General features: G+C 34.4%; 3 protein-coding genes across 5 annotated transcripts; all 3 read left to right on the top strand.

The window, feature by feature from the left end:
• Nucleotides 1–660: 660 nt before the first annotated feature.
• LOC137834860 (cinnamoyl-CoA reductase CAD2) lies at nucleotides 661–3911 on the top strand. Its single transcript, XM_068643083.1, has 6 exons — nucleotides 661–1733; nucleotides 1850–2019; nucleotides 2108–2299; nucleotides 2514–2676; nucleotides 2918–3104; nucleotides 3460–3911. Exons 1-6 carry the CDS (start codon nucleotides 1613–1615, stop codon nucleotides 3602–3604), a joined length of 978 nt encoding a protein of 325 aa, XP_068499184.1. The 5' UTR covers nucleotides 661–1612; the 3' UTR covers nucleotides 3605–3911.
• Nucleotides 3912–13014: 9103 nt separating this feature from the next.
• On the top strand, nucleotides 13015–18287 carry LOC137834859 (cinnamoyl-CoA reductase CAD2). Of its 2 annotated transcripts, XM_068643082.2 has the most exons (6): nucleotides 13016–13245; nucleotides 13358–13527; nucleotides 13613–13804; nucleotides 16415–16577; nucleotides 17390–17576; nucleotides 17954–18287. In XM_068643082.2, the coding sequence occupies exons 1-6, from the start codon at nucleotides 13125–13127 to the stop codon at nucleotides 18108–18110; spliced, it is 990 nt and encodes a 329-aa protein (XP_068499183.1). In that variant the 5' UTR covers nucleotides 13016–13124; the 3' UTR covers nucleotides 18111–18287. The 2 variants fall into 2 exon arrangements, with proteins under 2 accessions (XP_090158957.1, XP_068499183.1); XM_090302831.1 differs by lacking the exons at nucleotides 16415–16577; nucleotides 17390–17576; nucleotides 17954–18287 and adding an exon at nucleotides 14903–15014 and having other exon boundaries at nucleotides 13015–13245.
• A 1267-nt stretch (nucleotides 18288–19554) lies between these two features.
• Nucleotides 19555–21396, top strand: LOC137834857 (basic leucine zipper 24). 2 transcript variants are annotated; one of them, XM_068643080.1, is made up of 2 exons: nucleotides 19555–19788; nucleotides 20292–21396. In XM_068643080.1, the coding sequence occupies exon 2, from the start codon at nucleotides 20380–20382 to the stop codon at nucleotides 21160–21162; it is 783 nt and encodes a 260-aa protein (XP_068499181.1). In that variant the 5' UTR covers nucleotides 19555–19788; nucleotides 20292–20379; the 3' UTR covers nucleotides 21163–21396. The 2 variants fall into 2 exon arrangements, with proteins under 2 accessions (XP_068499181.1, XP_068499180.1); XM_068643079.1 differs by having other exon boundaries at nucleotides 19576–19788; nucleotides 20321–21396.
• Nucleotides 21397–21899: the final 503 nt, after the last annotated feature.

Here is a 21899-nt window from a genome sequence, read left to right as displayed (position 1 = left end):
GTTTTATATTTTTCTAAACATAATAATTAATTATATTAAAATTATAATCAATTACCTAAAGTTAAACCACGCATAAATTTCACTATATTTTGTAGATAATAGATTATAAAAATTTAACAATTAATTATGTTAATTAAATCTAAAATATATGTATATTTTCGTATATAGTCGACGAACAATAAATAACTGATTATATCAATTATATCTAAAATGTTTCTTCTTGCAAATAAACAGTGAATAATTAATTATTTTAACTAAATTTAAAATGTTTGTTTATATATATAATCGATTATAAATAAAAAATAATCTATTATCTCATAAAATATAAGAAAATATTCTTTAAACCAATTCACCTGTGTTTTTAACTATTCATTGTTTAATCGCATAGTTTAGTTTAATACAAATATTAAAAATTTAAAATTAATTATTTTAATGTTAGAGGAATCAAAATATTTTTCTTACAAATCTCTAAACTAAAATTTATTCGTTTATTATTTATTTATTTATAGAAAAATAAAGAAATAGAATACTAAAATTTGAAGGCAGCGCATAAAACATTATAAAATCTTAACGTCAACGAATGCGTCATTCTTACCTAGACTGGACCCGGTCTAAGTATAAATCTTTATAAGTACAATATGATATTTAATATTGTTTTGTAGTTTAGACAGTTGAGACTAAAACGTTATCTGCATACAACGTCACCAAAAAATAAACATAACCAAATCTTGCATGTTACGGCTCAATGTACTCTTCAAATCAACACTATTTTTGCTTCTTCCCAGACTTTTGGGGTCGCATTCTCAATAATATGTTATGGATTTCTATTAATCCACGTCTCTTTCTTTCATTTATGTTTCACAGTTTAATTGCCTTATCTACTTATGATTTTTGTTTTAAGAATTAAATATCTTCTTTTTGTCCCACCAAATTTGTTTTGTTTTAATTTAAATTTTAGAGTATTTATAATAACAACTATTATAATGAATCATTATCACTATTTTGTTATTATAATATTATATCAACCACAACCACGTGAAATAGAATCTAAATGAATCATTTTAAGATTTTAGTTTAACCGTGTTTTTTCTTATTATGATATTAACACGTGTTAGCGTTAAATTAACACAAAATATTCTAACCTCCTAATCTATAATTAAAATCTATTTATCACATTTCAATAGTTTTTTTTTATTAAAAAAAAACTTCTAAAATTTAGATTATAGACTTTTTTTAGAGAAGACGAAAAATATATTTAATTTTATTTTAGTAAAATATTCTTATAATAGCTACATTATGTTTAGTGTTGATAGAAATGTCTTTTATTTTTATGATGAAAAATTTATTTGCAAGTCATAATTTAAAAATTTATATGATGATACGTGTTATGATACTCTGTATTTTAAAATCATGGTTTTGGATATATTTGGAAATGGCCCACGGACACCTATTCAGATGGAAACGCCCCCAGTAAAACCTTTCCAAATTGAAAACGCAAACTTTTTTTGGTTCTTTAAAAAAAGGTGAGTTTGTTTGTGATTGAGTCAACATAACACAGAACAACAACACTCAACAGAGAGAATCATCTCAGAGTAGAAGAACATAATCCAGAATGAGCACCGGAGCTGGACAAGTAGTGTGTGTCACCGGTGCTTCCGGTTACATTGCTTCCTGGGTCGTCAAGTTTCTTCTCGAACGCGGTTACACTGTTAAGGCCACCGTTCGCGATCCAAGTATGTGCTTTCTTTTGTCTTCCATAACTTTTTGTTTTCGTCGGTGATTATTTGTGGTGATGCTGATGCTGATTACTATTTCGAAAATTAAAGTTTGGATAATTTGTGATGTGCAGATAATTCCAGTAAGGTTGATCACTTGCTTAACCTTGATGGTGCCAAGGAGAGGTTGCATCTCGTGAAGGCGAATCTTCTAGAAGAAGGTTCCTTTGACTCTGCCGTTGAAGGTGTTCACGCTGTGTTTCATACTGCTTCTCCGTTTTTTAACAATGCCAAAGATCCGCAGGTTTGTTTCGTTTGCATTGCAATTCGATTTGTGCATTTTGTTTTTATCTGTGGATTGTGATATTTTGATTTTACTTTATGTATTTCAGACTGAGTTGTTGGATCCAGCTTTGAAGGGAACTCTGAATGTTCTGAAATCGTGTGTGAAGTCGCCCACGCTGAAACGCGTCGTTTTAACTTCTTCCGTTGCTGCAGTTTCGTTCAACTACAGGCCTAAAACCCCTGATGTTGTGGTTGACGAGACTTGGTATTCCGATCCTGAATATTGTAAGGAAAATGGGGTATGTGCTGTTTCCCCTAATCAACTTGTTAATCCTTACTACCGAGATTAAACATCATTGGAGAACTACACAAATAGTAGATATGATAATGTTTTGTGCTTCTTAAAAGATAACAATTAATTGTCTCTGAACACTGATTACACAATAACTATTGTACTGTAATACTATGTTACCCTGTTTTTCACATTCCTTGTTTTTCCTATTTATGTTTTAGTTATGGTATAACCTCTCAAAGACTTTGGCCGAAGATGCTGCCTGGAAATTTGCGAAAGAAAACAATATTGACTTGGTTACAATGAACCCGGCATTGGTTGTTGGACCTCTCTTGCAACCAGAACTCAACACTAGTTCTGCTATGGTTTTAAGTCTAGTAGATGGTAATTACTGTTTATACCTTATGCTCTTAAATTTCTATTGTTTGATTTGCCTGCATCTTGATTACACAGTGTCATTTTTTTTAAACTCAAACTATGTTATGGATCAAATAAAACAAAAGGAAATGCCAAATAATGAAACATAAATTAAAATGGAACGTGAAAGGGAGGGCTAATAATATGTTAGGATTTTTCGCTGCACAATTCTTTGATAATTGAAGAAACTGTTCTATCCTTGATACAGGTTCGCCAACATTTGGAAATGTAACTTTGGGATGGGTGGACGTGAGAGATGTTGCAATGGCCCATATTCTAGCATATGAGAGTGCTTCAGCTAATGGAAGATATGTACTAGTTGAGAGAGTCGCACACTTCTCAGACGTTGTGAAGTTTTTACGTGATTTGTACCCTACATTACAACTTCCAGAGAAGTGAGTATAACTATTTTGGTAGTTTCAAGATTGCATACAGTTCATGTGAAACGTGAACATAAGTCCCCATCTGTTGTACGTTACTATTTAGTGCTTTATTTACTTGCTTGAAAACTGAGTTTAGTGTCAGAAATGCATTCAGCATTGGTGATCTGAAACCATATAAAATCTTAGATTATATAGGCTAAAACAACAGAACAACCTTCCTAAAATAAAACCATATACAGCTACTAATTTGTCGTAATTTTAGATTTGTATACAGCTACTGTTTTGCATTTGTATAATTATAAATAATTAAAGTTTTTGTAGTTTTGATTTTTCTAATATGGTTTCACTCTGTGAACAATATTACCAGGTGCGTAGATGATAAGCCATATGATCCAATATTCCAGGTTTCGAAGGAAAAAGCAAAGAGCTTGGGGATTGAATATATTCCTTTGGAAGTGAGCATCAAGGATACTGTGGAGAGCTTGAAGGAAAAGAACTTCGTCAAATTTTAAGTTTGTTACCCTTCAAGAAACGTGGAAACCTTCATTAGTTGTTCACTTGGCTTCTCTTATGATCATGCTTATGAATAAATTTATTGTAAAATAAGACTTAAATCAGAACTGATAAGTGCTGAAATAAGTTATTCTTGGTGTGGTTTTGTACGAGTGAGAAATTAGTTTCAAGTACGCGTGTCCCCTAGGAGAGTTTGCATTATAGTTGTATTGTATCCTCTTTAGAAAATATCTGTTTTACAACTAAGGCATTATATTTGTATCATTTGTGGCTCTAATGGAAAATTCAGTTCGTAAGTTCAACATAGATTGCTGGTTGAATATTGTAAACATAAGAAAGTAGGATATTTCATTTTCTTATTTTAATATCTAACTTTGCAACTAATGCCCTATTGAGTATAGTTATCAAAATCATGTTCTTGAAAGCGCATGCCTTACACGATGAAAATGTTACCATTTATGGAATTTTTTGCATGTACTGATAAATTTTAATACAACTTAGACTCAACTATGAATGTATGGCTTCTATGATAACACGTTTTGTACTGGTAAGGTCAATACCACAGGTTGCATGATCGTCCACCTATGTTAACCACACTTGAAAGGTATTATGTGATCGTCCGTTTCATGACGACGAATCATGCGTTGACCAAGTCAGCGAAGTTAATCTATAATTAAAGATTACTTAGCACAACCCTAAGTGCGGTCTAACCTCCTAATCTGACCCACTAACAAATGTCCGTTAAAATAATATAAATAGCACAGATTTCAAGAATCGGGTACGTCATTATATACAGTACTCTGACAACCGAGAGTCCAATCATTTGCTGACTTGATCGTTGGAGTGCCTTTTGCAGGTACCAAGCCTGTGCTCCTGAACGACCGAGAAGTGGGACGAGAGGAACAAGAGGAGTTTGCGAGAGGGAGATTGAAGATCAGAGCGACCGACCAACAGGTGTATCAGGCAATCGTTCTCTAAACCTCAATACCTTAACGAGAACATGTTTTATATCCACTTTTACCAATTGTCCTCGTTGGAATGATAAAATCAGCATCACTTTGTATTAGACTTGTTTTTTCTAGCCTTAGTGCTCAAATTGGCCATTGAACCATTGTAATGACATCTAAGAGATACATACATTTTGATACGCTACATACATTTTAATAGAAATATTTAGTATGTTTTATAATGAATAGAGAATGACTTTTATAAAAGCCTTACAACCACCGAAACCGAAATCTACATAACAGATAACTAAGAAATAGGCACTACTATTAAAATATACAAATTTGCAACAGATTTATTTAACTCCTAAAAATTAGCTTGACTTATTCTTCAGACTTTGCCAAATATCCAACATAATTCCTCCCCTTAAACTGATACGTTAAGAGCATCAGTTTAACTTTCCATCCTTCGAACTCCAAGCAAATTCCTGAGCTTCCAAACTGATCCAACTTGATAGGCTTAGTCATGATATCTGCAATTTGATCATTTGTTCCAACAAAAACCAGCTTCATGATTTCTTTATTACACAAGTCTCGCAAGTAGTGATACCTGACATCGATGTGTTTTGTCCTCCGATGCATGATTGGATTTTTAGATAACTTAATCGCCGAGCTATTGTTGCACATGATGTCTATACATTCACCATTTATAGCTCCTAGCTCTTGCAACATCCCTTTTAGCCAAACACATTGACACGCAGAGGAACTTGCTGCAACATATTCAGCTTCGATTGAGGAGAGAGTGACTATGTCTTGCTTTCGAGAACTCCAGCTAACTGCAGCCCCATTTAGCAAGAAAACATATCCAGAAGTGCTCTTCCTGTCATCTACATCTCGAGCATAGTCACTATTTGTGTATCCCAACAAATTCATTTTTGACAATCTCCCTTAGAACACTCCAAAATCATGTGTTCCTTTTACGTATCTTAATACTCTTTTGGCAATCAACATATGTTCTTCCTTAGGGTCAGACATAAAACGTGAAATCAAACACACTACAAACATCAAATCAGGTCTTGTTACCGTAAGATACATTAGACAGCCAACAAGTTTCTTGTAAAGCGTTGCATCAGCTCTTTTAATCCCCTCCTTTGAGACAGTAGTTCCGGGAACAATTGGATTTTTGACAGAGTTACAGTTCCCCATATTAAAACGCTCTAACACCTCCTTTGCATACTTCTTTTGACATATGTGTATCCCAGCTTCACTTTGATGAACTTCCACTCTAAGGAAAAACTTCATTTTTCCCATGTCCGTCATTTCGAATTCCTTCTGCATTGAGGACTTGAATTTTGCGCACAATATTTTGTCACTTCCAGTAAAAATCAAGTCATCGACATAGAGACTTACCACCAATAAATTGTTTTCTATTTTCTTGAAGAAAAGGGTGTGATCATAGTCACTTTTCTTGAACCCTTCCTTCGTAAAGTAACTCTTAATTCTGCTGAACCATGCTCTTGGCGCCTGTTTTAAGCCATAGAGGGCCTTTTTTAAACGATAGACTTTGTCTTCCTCCCCTACTTTAAGATATCCTTCAGGCTGATCAACATAGACTTCCTCTTTCAATTCACCGTATAGAAAAGCACTTTTGACGTCTAGTTGATAAACACACCAACCTCGTTGGGCAGCTACTGCAAGAATACTCCTAATTGTATCCCATCTGGCCACTGGTGCAAAAACTTCTGTATAATCCACCCTGTTGTTTGAGAGTAACCTTTCGCCACTAAATGTGCTTTGCATTTTTTGACATTTCCTTCTTCATTCAACTTTGTTTTGTATATCCATTTGACGCCGATTGTCTTTGCTCCTATTGGCAATTCTGTGAGCTCCCAAGTGTTGTTTCTTTCAATGGACTGAATCTCCAACTTCATTGCTTCATTCCACTTTTCTTCCTTTGCCGCTTCAGAGAAGTTTATCGGATCATCATTGCATATGAAAAAAGCAAAGTTTGTCCAATTATCATCTTCTTCTTCTCTGCTTACAAAATCTTGCATCCATCCAGGTGGCTTTCTTGCTCTTTTTGATTGTTTTTCATGTTCACGCACAGGATTTGCTGCTGTAGTGATCTCTTCTGTTTCTTCTCTCGGAGCATGTATTGCTATAGAATTTTCAGGTCCTTCTTCCTCATATTCGTCCTCAGTTTGTTCTTCTTTGAGAACCCCATCATCATCTTCCCATGTGAATATGTTTTGCTCTGGTGTACTCAATGTCCAGTCCCACTGCGCTTCTTCTTCGAAAATAACATCTCTGCTTATTGTGATTTTCTTCGTGATTGGATCATACAGTCGATAAGCCTTGACTCCTCACTAACTCCAAGCATGATACATCTATGACTTCGATCATCAAGCTTGATTCTCTTTTGTATCAGAATATGAACATGAGCAAGTGAACCGAAAACTCTGAAATAGTCAACCTTTGGCTTGATTCCTGTCCATCTCTCTTCAGGCACCTTGTCTTTTATTGCCTTTGTAAAACTTTGATTCAAGACATGATCTGTCCATCTAACTGCTTCTGGCCATAGAAATCTTGGCATTTCTTTCTCGGAGAGCAAGCAACGCACCATGTTCATGATAGTGCGGTTTCTCCTCTCTGCTACTCCGTTTTGTTGAGGAGTATATGATGCCGTCAATTGTCGTTTTATGCCATGCTCTCTGCAAAATTTGTTGAATTTGTCTGAGGTGAATTCGCCTCCTCTGTCTGTCCTCAGACCACGAATGACAGTCTTAGCTTCTTTTTCAACAAAAATTTTGAACGCTTTGAAAGCCTCAAACGTTTCTGCTTTTTCTGCAAGAAAATGAATCCATGTTTTACGAGAAAAAAAATCAACAAGCACGAACAAATACCTTTTTCTACTATGAGACGTTGGGGTGATTGGACCACATAGATCCGCATGAATTAGTTCTAGCTTCTCTGTTGCTCTCCACTTGCTCTTCTTTGGGAATATTTCTCGTTGTTGTTTTCCCATATTGCATATTGTGCACAACTTAACATCCTCCTTCAAGCTAGGTAACCCTTTCACCATTCCTTTCTTTGCCATAATTTGAATGGACTTATTATTTAAATGTCCAAACCTCCTGTGCCAAAGAGATCCCACGTCTTCTTCTTCCACCTTGAGACATTTCTCAGATGTTGGTTTCTTCTCAGCGTAAACCAAAAACATTCGATTCATCGTTATTTGAGTCTCCATGATCAACCCTCTCTTACAATGATATATCTTGCACACATTATTCTTGATCATAATGGTCAGATTCTTCTCTTGAAGTTGTCCAATGCTCATCAAGTTGTTGGTCAGATTCGGGACATAATAAACATCAGTCAAAACAAGTATTATCCCCTCCACTTCAAATCTGATGTTTCCTTTTCCTTGAACCACCATCTTAGAGTTGTTTCCCAATCGAACAGAATGCTTGAAACCTTCATCTAGATCAACAAACCAAGATTTTTCCCCCGTCATATGGTTTGAGCATCCGGAGTCCAAAAACCATATGCCACTTTCTTTGAGATTGCTCACGTCGACATGCGCCATTAGTAAACATTCTTCTTCTTCGTCAAACTCGGCATAGTTGACGTTTTTTTCCTCACTAGTGCACTCGAACTGATAGTGACCTTGTTTTCCACATCGAAAACATTGAATGGCTGCTCTGTTTACAAAGGATCTGCCTCTACCTCTGTAGCTGCTTCTTCCGCGTCCTCGTCCTCTTTCTCTTTGAGCGTTCCTTGACACATTTTCCACTTGCAGAACGTGCTCTTCACTCCTTCTCTCAACCACCTTGCTCTCATGTATTTGTAGTGATGCCTGTAACTCGTCAACAGTAAGGTTATCAATATCCTTTGATTCTTCGATGGAGCAAACCACAAAGTTGAAGTTGTCTGTGAGACTTCTTAAAATCTTTTCAACAATCTTGACATCGTCTAATTCTTCTCCACTATTTCTCATGTCGTTGATGATCTCCATGACTCTTGAAAAATATCCCGTTATTCGTTCTCCAGCCCTCATCTCCAAGGTTTCGAAAGTTTTCCTTAGCCTTTGTAGTTGTGCGCGTTTCACTCTAGCATTTCCTTGGTGCTTGATTTTCATGGACTCCCATAGTTGTTTGGCTGTCTCCTTCCTGGTGATAGTTTTCAACATGGTTTTGTCAATTGATTGAAACAAGTAGTTTTTGGCTTTGAGATCCTTGAGAATAGCTTCTTCAAGCGCCTTTTTTTGAGTCGGAGTAGGTGATTCGATTTTTCTCAGATCATCAAATCCTGGTTCAATGATGCTCCAATACTCCTTGGATCGAAGAAGGTTCTCCATGAGCAAACTCCAGTGGTCATAATCTCCATCGAATTTTGGTATGACAGGTGCAGTGAAACTGGTAGTGTCTGCCATTTTTCAGTACTGTGTTTTTCCTCTCAAACACTCTTGTAATGTGTAGCTCTGATACTAGATAATAAAAATATTTAGTATGTTTTATAATGAATAGAGAATGGCTTTTATAAAAGCCTTACAATCACCGAAATCGAAATCTACGTAACAGATAACTAAGAAATAGGCACTACTATTAAAATATATAAAATCTGCAACAGATTTATTTAACTTCTAAAAACTAGCTTGACTTATTCTTGCCAAATATCCAACACATTTCTCCAAATCTTGCATAATGTCTGTTAGATGTTCGATGCAAGTCTTTAAAGATTTGTAGTTTTCACCATGCATGTTTTGCTAGTTATGTTGAGGTTTTACTTCTAAGCATTGTGTGATACACAAATCATGCAAATTTTTACGTAGTTGAAGTAAACTTTTATGTTTACGTGGTAGTTTTGAGTTTTATGCGAACCTTGGTTTTTTAATTCGTTCATCACATACCAACGTTTTCATGATGATTACCTATTATATAATATTCCTTTATACCTACTTCAAACTAAATATGGTGAAACATACTCTAATTATTGTGCGACATGTTGATTATATTTTTAACATAATTAGTATTTTCAACCATATCAAAATAATTTTTCCTTCAAATTAGGGGGTATGAGATTGCGATACAAGGGAAATAGATATGAAAAAGGAAAAAGAAAATAAAAGAAGGCCATTTACGTGTGTTAAAAAAAGGGGAAGGAGAGTCTGAATAATAACTGATGGTGTGTGAATAGTAAAAGTTGGTTTGGCCCATATCTAAAGGACTTAACATTTTTTCTTTAATTTTAAAAATATATAAAAAAATTCTGAATAAAAAAAATTAAAATAATACTATATAAAATTTTATACTCAAGTCAAAAGAATGGAATTAATTTTGTTTCCGTATGACTTCATTTGCTCCACGGACTGAATATGTATGTTAAAAAGTGTTTTGTTTTAGGCTTCTTCTTCCTGCAACCCTATGTTTTTCTTCCTGCACCCACAATTTTTAAAATCCCAAAAGTGGTTTTGACCTTTTATTTTAAAAAGGGCACTGTTGTGGTTTGTTTGTCATTGTTCATCTTCTTCATTCATCTCATGCACCAGTGGAGGGTCATTTTAGTTGTGTAGAGCAAGGTGGAGGGGTGAGTTACGTTGTCGAAGTGTTGCTTGGGTTCTAGAGGTAAGAATTAAGTATTTTTTTAGCAACATTGGTGGTTATGAAGTTTTTGTGGTTATCATAAATCGGGATCTGGGAGTGTGTTACGAATTCATCAATCCAGAAGTGAATCATTTTGTTTTGCGGATGAGGGGGTGTTCTGGAAGCAAAGTTTTCATAAATTGTTGATTTCCAGATTGTTAAATCCGGAATGCATATTTTGAATTATGGATTGGTGGATCCAAAATGATATTTTTGGATTATGGATTGCTGGATCCATAATGAATTATTTGACTTATGGATTCATGGATCCAGAATGCAATGATTTAGTTTCGTTTTCTTAATTTGTAGAAGTATACCATAGTGAAGAATTTGAACAAGAACTATATGATGATGTTGATGTGTGAGACGGTCTACATGATGATGATATTGAGAATCATTATCTAACAAAGCAGTAGACAATATATCGAAGGGATATGAATGTACAAATGTGTTTACTACATATGAGGTAAAGTTAAGTTTGTAAAGTATGTTTAGGTTGTTTGTTATTTGGTAAATGAAATAATTTGTTGTGATAACTTTTGTAGATATTTCGTACTCGGGATGAGCTCTTGATGTGGGTTAGAAAAGTTACGTTTCACTTTGATTTTGTTATTGTGGTATTGAAATTGGATACTTTAACTGGCCAACGAGGATTTACAGGTTACTAAGAGTTAGGGGTGGCAAAGTGGGGCGGGTTGTGCTGGTCGAACCGTGACCGCTGAAATAAACGCGGGACGAGTTGCTTATTTCAACCCGCTACCCCGCTTAGGCTCGCCCCGCAGCCCGCGCGGGGCGGGGCGGGTTGGCCCGCATAACCCGCATAACTTTAAAATGTATAAATTTTTTTCTGTACCCCCATATTTTCTTCATGTAGCCTCATATTTCACATTCCAAAAATTTTAATAACATCTTACTATGCATGTCTCATGAAAATAATATTGTGAGACCATTTACTTGATGTATCTAAATAAATAAAAAATTAAAATTTGTATGTAATTTTTTTTTTAAATATTTCTTATGCAGAGTGGCTAGAAAAATCAACTTGCAAATTCTATGCGGGACGGGCCAAGTGCGGGGCGGGCCAGCACGCATTGCCACTCCTACTGAGAGTTGAACTAGAAAATGTGATGACAATTTCAGATATGGAATATGTTATTGCGAATCGATATAATGTGATTGTTTTGTGTTTATCTCTTAAAAATTATTAACTATTTTACTATTAAGATCTCAACCTCCAATGGATTTTAATCATCACCGCATCATCTATATTGGACATGTTCATGGAAATCATTTTGTTCATCTTTGTTGAACTTCATTCTTAATGAATTTTATGAATCATTGGAAAACATAATTAATGACATTGCTTACAATTTTTAAGAGGTGGTTCAGTTGTAAGAAGGTTGTCCAATTCCACCAACAGTTATTTTATGGTCTACTCATTCTTATCCAATTGCCCAAGCTTGGTGTTCATATTATACTAGTCAGATGCAAATATTTACACAAATTATGTTCATTAGGTGACATTTGTAGTTGGAATTGCATTGATAAATGGATATGTTAACATTGTGACTATTATAAATGCGGAAGAAGAATTCTCTAATTTCTTAACCAAAGTGTTCCTTCATCAAATTCAAAAGAAAAATGTAAACTAAGTGTTTCTTCATGAAATTACAAAACATAGCAACAACTAAAATGATCACCATCATCATCGTCTGTGTCGTCAGTCTGCGGACATACACAAACATGTTCTTGGTGGCTGATCAGGCTAACATTAAGGTTGTTTGTATCCCTTCCCATTCAGGTGAATCCTTGGTTAGATGACTATCATCTATAATCAACTGCAAGGTGGATGCTATTATTCTACAAAGATCTTACAATGATACAACAAATTATATTAATTACAATTGAGCATGTATTATTTAAATAAACAAGTAATAAGTTCTTACCATTGTGAGATGCTCAAAGATAGTATCATTCCCGTCCTGACGTTGTCTATCAGGGGTAATCATGGGAAGTCGATTATCCTCAGCCATCTGAATGGTATATATGCAAGAACATAGGCTCCAACATTAGTTGCTAATACGACATCATGTACGAGATTAACATTAAAATCTAACCATTGTCGGTGAATTTCAGATGTGGAGGAAATGGAGTTCTGGAGTGTGGCTGTGGAATCTGTGGGAAGAAGAAAAGAATAGTGACAATTTTAGATTTTTTAGAAAAGGAGTCTGTTAATTGCATTATAAGGCTTTTAAAAAATAATAAGGATAATTTTGTTTTTTTATAACATTGTGGGTGGAGGTGTAGAAAGAAAGATATATGGGTGCACAAAGAAACTGCTTTTGTTTTATTTGTCTAACCATTTTTATAATTTGATCAACTCATTCTATAGACTATTTTTATTACATTATTATGTGAGGATTATTTTTATACCTCGAACAATAATGCTAATAAGTTTCACCTAAAAAAAAATGTGTGCAACTCTTACCAACAATTTAGTTTGTGGTTCAATATATTTTTAGTCCTTATAATAATAATAGTAGTAAATTTAATGTTAAAATCGAAAAATATCAATTTATATAAATAGGGTTGCAAATAATATTTCAAACTAAAATGGTTAGACTTTTTAAAAATAAGAGATCAAAATTACATTAAAAAGAAATAAAGCTATGGATTACAAATTGAGGGACCAAAATTGCAAAAAAAAAAAAATATAGGATGAAACTTATGGATTTTGTAATGTGTAAGAACAAAAGTTGCAAATATATATATATATATATATATATATATATATATGTATGTATGTATATATATAGTATCTCTTAAGGATTGGTCAATTATTCCGACAAACATTTCCCCAAATTGAACGCCAGAGTGAACAGAGGACAGCACTGAACAGAGAATCAGCTCAGAGCAGAAGAAGATAATCCAGAATGAGTAGCGGCGCTGGCCAAGTGGTGTGCGTCACCGGCGCTTCCGGTTACATTGCTTCCTGGATCGTCAAGCTTCTTCTCCATCGTGGTTACACTGTTAAGGCCACTGTTCGCGACCCAAGTATGTGTTATTTTTTCTTCTTTAATTTGTTCTTTTCGTGGGTCATGATTTTTCGTCACAGTGATGCATTACTATTTCCAAAATTTAAGATTGGATCACATGTGATGTGCAGATGATCCCAAAAAGGTAAATCACTTGCTTAACCTTGATGGTGCTAAGGAGAGATTGCATCTCGTCAAGGCGAATCTTCTAGAAGAAGGTTCATTTGACTCTGTCGTTCAAGGTTGTCACGCTGTGTTTCACACTGCCTCTCCCTTTTATCACGATGTCAAGGATCCGCAGGTTTGTTTCATTTGCAATTCGATTTGTGCAGTTTTATTTTTATCCGTGGCTGTGTAATGATTTGTTTTTTTTGGATCGTTTTCAGGTTGAATTGTTGGACCCAGCCGTGAAGGGGACTCTTAATGTTCTGAAATCGTGTGTGAACTCGCCGGTGCTGAAACGCGTTGTTTTAACCTCTTCTATTGCTGCAGTTGCGTACAACGGAAAGCCTCGAACTCCTGATGTGGTTGTTGACGAAACGTGGTTTTCCGACCCAGATTTCTGTAGGGAGTCACAGGTATATGCCGTTTCGTCTTTTCTTGGTAGCATGTGAAGATCCAATTACACTTGATGGTTGCTTCCTTTTATTGTTTGCTTTCTCCTTGTATAAATTCTTGGCTCTCCAACACATGAAACTTCATAGATAGATGAGCAATTCAGAGTGGGATCATAAAACCCAACACATTCCCCATCTTCATTGTCATTGTCGTCATCCACTTGTCCCACTAACCACTCATTGCATTCATCAATGCCATTGAGTACAATAGGGTCAATTTCATCCCTAATATTGCATTTTATGAGCAAGGTGTAGGTTATCCTTGATGTAAACCAAATCATGCATTTTTTTATTATCAAGCCTATTTCTTCTTTGATGAATTTGCATTATGAACAAGATGTTAATTAGTTTCATCCTACTTTCTCCAAAAGAAAGTTAATAATGAAACGAGCTATAAACAATAATTATTACTTCCTCAAATACACTCCAATTGTACTCCGATGAGCTACATGTCAAGCTTAAAATCTTGATTGCTAGCTTTTGCAAATATGGAATTGTGTGACCATAATTCTTCCACCATTGAGCTATAAAAACAAAGAAAGTAACTTAAAAATTTAAACATTGTAACTGTTACAATGCTTACAATAGCTTTTATTAATGTGTTTAAGTGCCTCACTAGGAGTTGCGGTCTTCCTTGATTCATTAGCAAAGTCATCATCAAGAGTCTCACTTAAAACTTTTGTTGCACATCTTTACTTGACACCAACCTCTTGATGCAATGTGCGATGGAGTTGGCTAGTCCACTGTTATCAATGATTGTAAATACATCCTTGTATTTATTTACTTTCATTTTTATTGAAAGACTTCATTATTGTTTCCTTGGCCTTCTCCATTGCTTCATAGATATATCCTGTAACTGCCTTTCTTTCCTCAACTATAAAACATGAACAAGAGGAACCATGACTTTAAAGAGTAAAAACCTCATCACTACAAAATGAAGGCATGACCTCCAATGAAACAAAAAAGGGGAACGTTAAGTGTTGCTGAAACTGGAGTACATCTTGGCCTTAATTTGTATTAGAAGTGGGCTGACATTAGTATCTTATTTTTTTTTTTCAGGAAAACACGGTCGAAAATTATAGGTGCTAACATTGTTGGCTGTAAGCTTTTCACGTCAAGGCTTGATTGATTAGTGTGGAATGGGAAAATGTTCTAAGAGCGCTAAAGTAAATTTTATGCCCTTCATATTCCAAGGACAAAATAAAGTTCACATAGTTCAATGGAATATGTTGCCATAGCTTTTGTTTTGACAAAAGTAAATTTTGAAATGGAGGAAAAGAATACCGGTGATAGTTGACATGATTTATTCCCAAACAGACATGCAGACACAACACACAAGGAAATTATGAATGCTATATTGTTGCTCTTTACTTCCACTTGTACGTAAGTCAAATCAATCATACAAACCATTGTCAGATAAATAAAACAAAGTATCTCACAAGGACAACAACCAATAACTTCCAGCTGAAAATGTCTTCTATTCTTTGCTTTCCAAAGCATCTAAGTGCACAAATGCTTTTAACTATATAACTAATGTTTTCCCAATCAAGTTTCAATGTTCTAGCTAATGGTTTAAAATCTCGAATTGTTGTGCGTAGCGGGTAACTCCAAGAATGTTGTAGCTAATGGTTCTAGCTAATGTTTATTTGCAACCTAAAAGAGTTTTTCTTAATCTTGTATTTTACTGAGGATGTTAACTCTTTTAGTGAACCAATCTTGTGATCGTTTAGATCACACCCTTTGTATAATCAAAGAAAGTGCTTAGCCAAGAGTGATTTGATCCAAAGAATACTAAGTATTTATCCAGGAGTGACTGTGTGTTCAAAGAATACTCAGTGTTTAGTTAGGAGTGACTGCAATCCAAATAATACTCTTATGTTTAGTCAGGAGTGGCTAGGTTCACAAAATACTCGTCTTGTATCTTGCGGTGTTAGTTTGCCAGTAGAACTTGATTGTGTTGATCAAGAATTGGACATAGTCGGGGTTTTCAGAAGAGCCAGTGTAAAAAACACCTGGTGTAAATAATTCTCTACCCTTATCATCTGAATTGCATATTATTAATCTGCAACTAACCAATGAAGGAGAGTTTTGAAAAGAGTTTTTGACTTTGCGTCTATTAACTTGAAGTTACGTTTGACGATCTTCATCATACTCTACCCTTGCCAAAAATTGCTTGACAGTTTGTCTGTCCAGTTAAAACTGTCTTATCACCATTTTTAGACGCTCATTTGCGAAAATTTTGAAAAGTTTTAAATACACAATTCAACCCTCCCTTCATGTGTACTTTGCCTCTTTCATAGCTACATATGATTAAATTTAGTTTGTATTATGCACTCATTATTAACTTATTCTCATGTGAAGTTGCACTAATAAAGTAACACATGTTTACTGCTTCTCTCATTTGTTCATATGATATGAGAACAAATTAATAGTTGTAATTTTAAATGCATTAGACAATTGCCACTGAACTATAATTTTTTTTTTCAAAAGTCTACAAAGTGTTATAATTTGTCATCTATGTTATGTTACCATGTTTTTCACATTTCTTGCCATTTTCTATTTATGTTTTAGATGTGGTATACACTTTCGAAGACTTTGGCTGAAGATGCTGCCTGGAAATTTGTAAAAGAAAACAACATTGACTTGGTTACGATTAACCCCGCAATGGTTGTTGGACCTCTCTTGCAACCCGTCCTTAACACCAGTGCTGCTTCAATTTTAAATGTAGTTAATGGTAATTACTATTTATACATTATGCTGAAAAATTTATAGGTTTGCTTTGTCTGCATCTTTACTACACAATGTATTTTTTTTCAACTCAAACTATTTTATGGATCAAATAAAACTAATTTCTGCCCTCAGCCATGTTGGGCTGAAGTGTTTTGGGCCTTTGAGTTTAGACTTGTAATGGTCTACATACTATTAATTGCTGGGTCCTACTAACCTGGAAGAAATTTTATTGAGAAAGAATGAGTGGCCCTTTGAAGGTGCTGTTGGGTGGGATACAAAATTCATCATAGGATATAGTTTAAAATTGTAGGGAAATTTGATTTTTGTTGAAGTAATGTAGAGATAAAATATGGCAAAATTGACTTTATTTGTATAAATAGGATTTATTTATTCTTGTCCAAGTCCCTATAAAGCTATTATGCATCATTTATTCTTTCATCAGCATCCATAACCCAGTTCAAAATTTACATGATATGATGAAGCATATTAACAAATTTCACAAAAATTTATTATAACATATTCAAACCAAGTTGAAGGAAGCATAGATTCGTACTAAAGCTTTGTTGAAGTCAAACATTGATTCTAATGTTAGCATGCTGGGAATGACTGGTGAGATCACCTTGATGGGGTACATTGGAAAGTAATCCCAGAAAAATGATGCATACTGCATCTCACTATCTCTTTGAGTTATTCAGTTGTCATTGTAATGAATATTAGTAGTTCCTATGAATATTAGTGGTTCCAATATATTTTATTTTTGACAACCCAGCACAATTCTTATGTAATTGAAGAAATTGTTCCATCACCTTGATACAGGTATGCAAACATTTCAAAATGCATCTTTTGGATGGGTCAACGTGAAAGATGTTGCAAATGCCCATATTCTAGCATATGAAAATTCTTCAGCTAATGGAAGATATTGTTTGGTTGAGAGAGTCGCACACTACTCAGACGTTTTGAAGATTTTACGTGACTTGTACCCAACATTGCAACTTCCCCAGAAGTGAGTATAATTTATTTTTGATAGTTTCAAGAATGCACACAGTTCATATAAAACATAACAAAAATACCCCCATCTGATGAGTGCTTCATTTATTTGTTTGAAAACTGAATTTAGTGTCAGAAACGCATTCAGCATTGATGATCTGAAACTATACAAACCTTAGATTATATTGGCTAAAACAACATAACCTTCCTAAAAACTTTGCATGTGAAGGTCTTTCAAATGTTCTTTTGTATGAAAAACTCATTAGATTATGGTGCCCAACTGACTCTCCATTCGGTCAAGTTTTGTTTTATATTTGTATAATTATAAATAATTCAAGTTTTACTTGTTTTTATTTTTCTAATACCGTTTCACTGTGTCAACAATATTACCAGGTGTGGAGATGATAAGCCATATGTGCCAATATATCAGGTTTCCAAGGAAAAAGCAAAGAGCTTGGGGATTGAATTTATTCCTTTGGAAGTGAGCCTCAAGGAGACTGTGGAAAGCTTGAAGGAAAAGAAGTTTATAAATTTTAATTTGTCACCTTAAATACACAATTCTGATTTGTTATATCTCCCAGAGAAGAAAACGTGGAAACCTTCTTTAGATGCCAATTGGCTTCTTATGCTCATGCTTATGAATAAACTTGCAGTAAAATAAGATATAAATCAAAACTGGTGTAAAGTTAAGTACTGAAATAAGCCATTTTTGGTCTGGTTTGTGCTAGTGTGACGATTAAGTTCCAAACACGTTAGAGTTTGCATTACAGATTGCATTCTTGTTATTAGAAAATGTCCAATGCAACTATGTTTGTATAATTTGTGGTTCAAATGGAAAATTCATAGGTATGAACGTGGATATTTTGAATCTTGTAAATGGTACGAGCGTTGGATATTTTGAATTCGTGATACAGTGGGTGTGTGCATGTGTGGAGCACAAGCATTTTAAGTAATCCTCTGCATTTTGAGCTTTAGTTTCTTTATAAAGTTCGGACACTCCTCTTAAATGCCGTGTCGGTGTCCGATACCCATGTCGGACACCGACACTCGTATGACACCGGTAGAACATGTATCCGTGAAGTGTCTAATTCAAAAAGTATTTGTTAGATTTTTGACAATTCTAATACGGTTCTAACACAATTTTAAAATAGAAAAATACATTAATTTTCTTAAAATTCAAACTTTAGTGTATAAATTGTTATTATGATTATAAAACTAAGAAACAAATAATTGGAAACCAGTCATGAAAAACATTTTTCCGCTCCAAAAAATAATCTGGAACATACTTATACACATAAATCTTTATTGTCAATTTATGTAATTCATAATTATATAATATATAGATTCGTGTCTCCGTGTTCTATATTTTAAAGATTTTATGTATATCTGTATCTCTGTGTCGTATCAGTGTGTGTGCTACATACTTCTTTACCCATTTCAATGCTTCACTGCCAATTGGTCAGAGTTATCAGAATCAACCAACTAAGAAAAAATATAAAGCTATTACTATTTATATTCCCATGATGTAGTATCTGAATTATCTCAGAAAGTATTTCACAGAAAGTGTGCTCTTGAAAGCGTACATTGTTCATAGAATCTGCTATAGTTGCATTTTTATAGTAACCCATGAATAGACTTCAATATAGATTAGGCGGAATAATCTTATTCCACTGTGGTCACAACTCTTTATGTGCAATGCAATCTCCATTCATGATATCTTTATATATTCTTAATAAATGATGCTTTTTTCTATTTTCTATAACAGGACACTTACCTTTTTTTTTAAAAACAATTTTTTGTTCATAAAAAGCACTTTAATTTTATATTTTAAAATTTAAAGTTTAAATTTGTAATTTTTATAGTTTTAGATGATATAAGCAAATGAAAATAACTATTTATTTAAAAGTTTAAAAAAATATAAATATTATCTTATTTAAAATATTAGAAAAAGATGAATGCGTATTTTAAAATAGGTAATAAATATTATTTAGCATAATTTGGTGAAGATAACAAGCAATTACCATAACAGGAAATGCCCCATCCTCATGGGTGATGTTTGTGAGTGGAAGAACAGTTCCACATTTTGTATCTTACAACACAATCCTATGACTTACCCTTTACGCGGAAATTGAGGCTAAGGAACAATCTGGAGCAACACATGGACTTCCATGGGTTTGTAAGTTACATATGAAAAAAACAGTGATGCTTCTGGTGCCACCAAGGGCCAGGTAACTGAATCCAATCTCTAATCTTTAATCTCTAATTTCTAACACAAAGAAACCACACTCTTGTTCCTTTATTGGCTTTCATATGACTCTTCATCCACTTTTTTGGCTAGTATTATTCTGTGCTATCTTGCCTCCACTACACCTTGGATTCTCTCCCCTTCCATCTTCAATTGTAAAAAGGTTTTTCCTTTATGCTAAGTTCTGTATTATTGGGAAGAGAATCCAACTGGGTAATCTTTACCTTGCTCAAGTAAGCTGCTTTGGGAATCATTGCCACCCCAACATCTAAATTTGAGTATAGTATTTGATTTGACATCATTCCTTGGGAATTGTTTAGTCAAATATATATTCCTTAATCAGGGCCTATCAAAATGAATTCTTTGACTGGTTTTGTTCTAGGTATATGCTGATTTGCATATATTCCATATTAAGTCTGTGTGCATCTGTTTTACATAATATATTGGGAATTTTTGTGTGTGTTCTATTCCATTTTCATGTCACAGTGGTAGTTAATTCCAAATGGATGTCGCAGACACACTTTTTTGTTGAGAGATTGCAGCTGATTATTCGTTTGGGGCGCAGAAAGAAAACATGGATGATGGAAATGCTGAGCTTTCTGATAAGCTTTCGAATAATGTTCTATTTTTGAATCCAGAGTCATCTAGCAGTTTTCAGGCTTCAGCATCCGTGAACACAGTTCCTGAATTATGTAGGAGTAGCAGCAGAACATGCACCCACACTCACACATGCAACCCACCTGGCCCTGATGCTGCTCACACACACACATGCTATCACTCTCACACCCAAATTTTTGGACCTGAAGATGATGACGACAAGGAGCACACCAACTCCAAACCAAAAAGGCCTTCTGGCAACCGAGAAGCAGTTAGGAAGTATAGGGAGAAGAAGAAGGCACACACAGCATACTTGGAGGAGGAAGTTAAGAAATTGCGTTTGGTGAATCAGCAACTAGCGAGGAAACTACAAGGGCAGGCACATCTTGAAGCAGAACTGGCAAGGTTGAGGAGCATTTTGGCACTCCTTAAGGGGAAAATAGACAGTGAATTGGGTGCTTTCCCCTTTCAAAATCAGTGTAGCTCTTACATTCTCAAAGAAGGGGATGCTGGTTTGCTGTCTACTGCAGGGACAATTGGCCTTCGGTGTCAGAACGGCTTGCCATGCTTCCATCCTCATGCAGGATCATCATCCCAGGTCAACATTTGTGCATATGGAAAGTCTGTGAGTCCATGGGAAGGAAACTGCCAACCTGAAATTGTAGATTGTCATGTAGATGCAAATAACTTGATGAGTACTGAAGGACAAACTGTGGAGACAGTGGATAACTTCTTGTCATCTGCATCTCAAGAGGGATAGTCTTTCTAGTGAGTTTTCTTTCCAATTGCTGTCACTGATAGTTAGTAAGATGATGTACATTTAGTTAGTGTTACCATAAAAGGTTTGTTTGTTACATAACTCATAAAGTGAGTCATGAAGTTTGTATTCTGCAATCTATAGGATATGTATATACAGGCAAAGTATATTTAGAGATTTGTACAAAATGTATGCTACCACACATAAATTAAGTGCTTAACTTCTTGATAAACAAAATTTCTTGTGTATTAAGTTTGTCTTGTTAAATAAACTAATACATATTAAAAACTAATATTGTTTCCTATATTTAATGATGTAGACATAAGATATTGGTGTTATTAGGATTGAATATATAAGCCACAATGTACTCATTATCTTGATTTTATCATTTGAGTAAATTCGTAGTTCAGTTTCATCCTTTTTCTATCTTCTGAACTGAATGATTGATATAAAAGATATGTATGTTGAATTTACTTATGCATCATATTATTGGAAACAAGAAAAATGAATATTACCAAATCCTACCTTCAAGAGTAGCAATTTTCTAACCTCAAGCTTTGTTCTCTTATATATTTTTAAGTCTAAGAATAAGATTAGACGTTATTACTGTTCATGTACCATTCTTATGGAAATAGGGACAATGTTTCTTGATTTGTCTCGATATCATTATGTTCTTGGAGTGACTCATTTATATACGTTAAAGATGTATTAGATGATTTCTTTGGAGAGAACTCCACATG

This window comes from Phaseolus vulgaris, chromosome 5 (assembly GCF_051622355.1).
Source record: "Phaseolus vulgaris cultivar YP4 chromosome 5, ASM5162235v1, whole genome shotgun sequence".
NCBI lineage: Eukaryota > Viridiplantae > Streptophyta > Magnoliopsida > Fabales > Fabaceae > Phaseolus > Phaseolus vulgaris.
The sequence above is the reverse complement of the archived record's forward strand: the minus strand, read 5'-3'. Positions and strand labels throughout refer to the sequence as shown.

Bases quoted from the DNA above. Each gene is read 5' to 3' on its own strand.
- LOC137834860 (XM_068643083.1), top strand. From the start codon at position 1,613: ATGAGCACCGGAGCTGGACAAGTAGTGTGTGTCACCGGTGCTTCCGGT. The intron at 1,734-1,849 runs GTATGTGCTTTC...TGTGATGTGCAG, and splicing joins GGCCACCGTTCGCGATCCAA to ATAATTCCAGTAAGGTTGAT. The intron at 2,020-2,107 runs GTTTGTTTCGTT...TATGTATTTCAG, and splicing joins ACAATGCCAAAGATCCGCAG to ACTGAGTTGTTGGATCCAGC.
- LOC137834859 (XM_068643082.2), top strand. From the start codon at position 13,125: ATGAGTAGCGGCGCTGGCCAAGTGGTGTGCGTCACCGGCGCTTCCGGT. The intron at 13,528-13,612 runs GTTTGTTTCATT...GATCGTTTTCAG, and splicing joins ACGATGTCAAGGATCCGCAG to GTTGAATTGTTGGACCCAGC. The intron at 17,577-17,953 runs GTGAGTATAATT...CAATATTACCAG, and splicing joins ACATTGCAACTTCCCCAGAA to GTGTGGAGATGATAAGCCAT.
- LOC137834857 (XM_068643080.1), top strand. From the start codon at position 20,380: ATGGATGATGGAAATGCTGAGCTTTCTGATAAGCTTTCGAATAATGTT.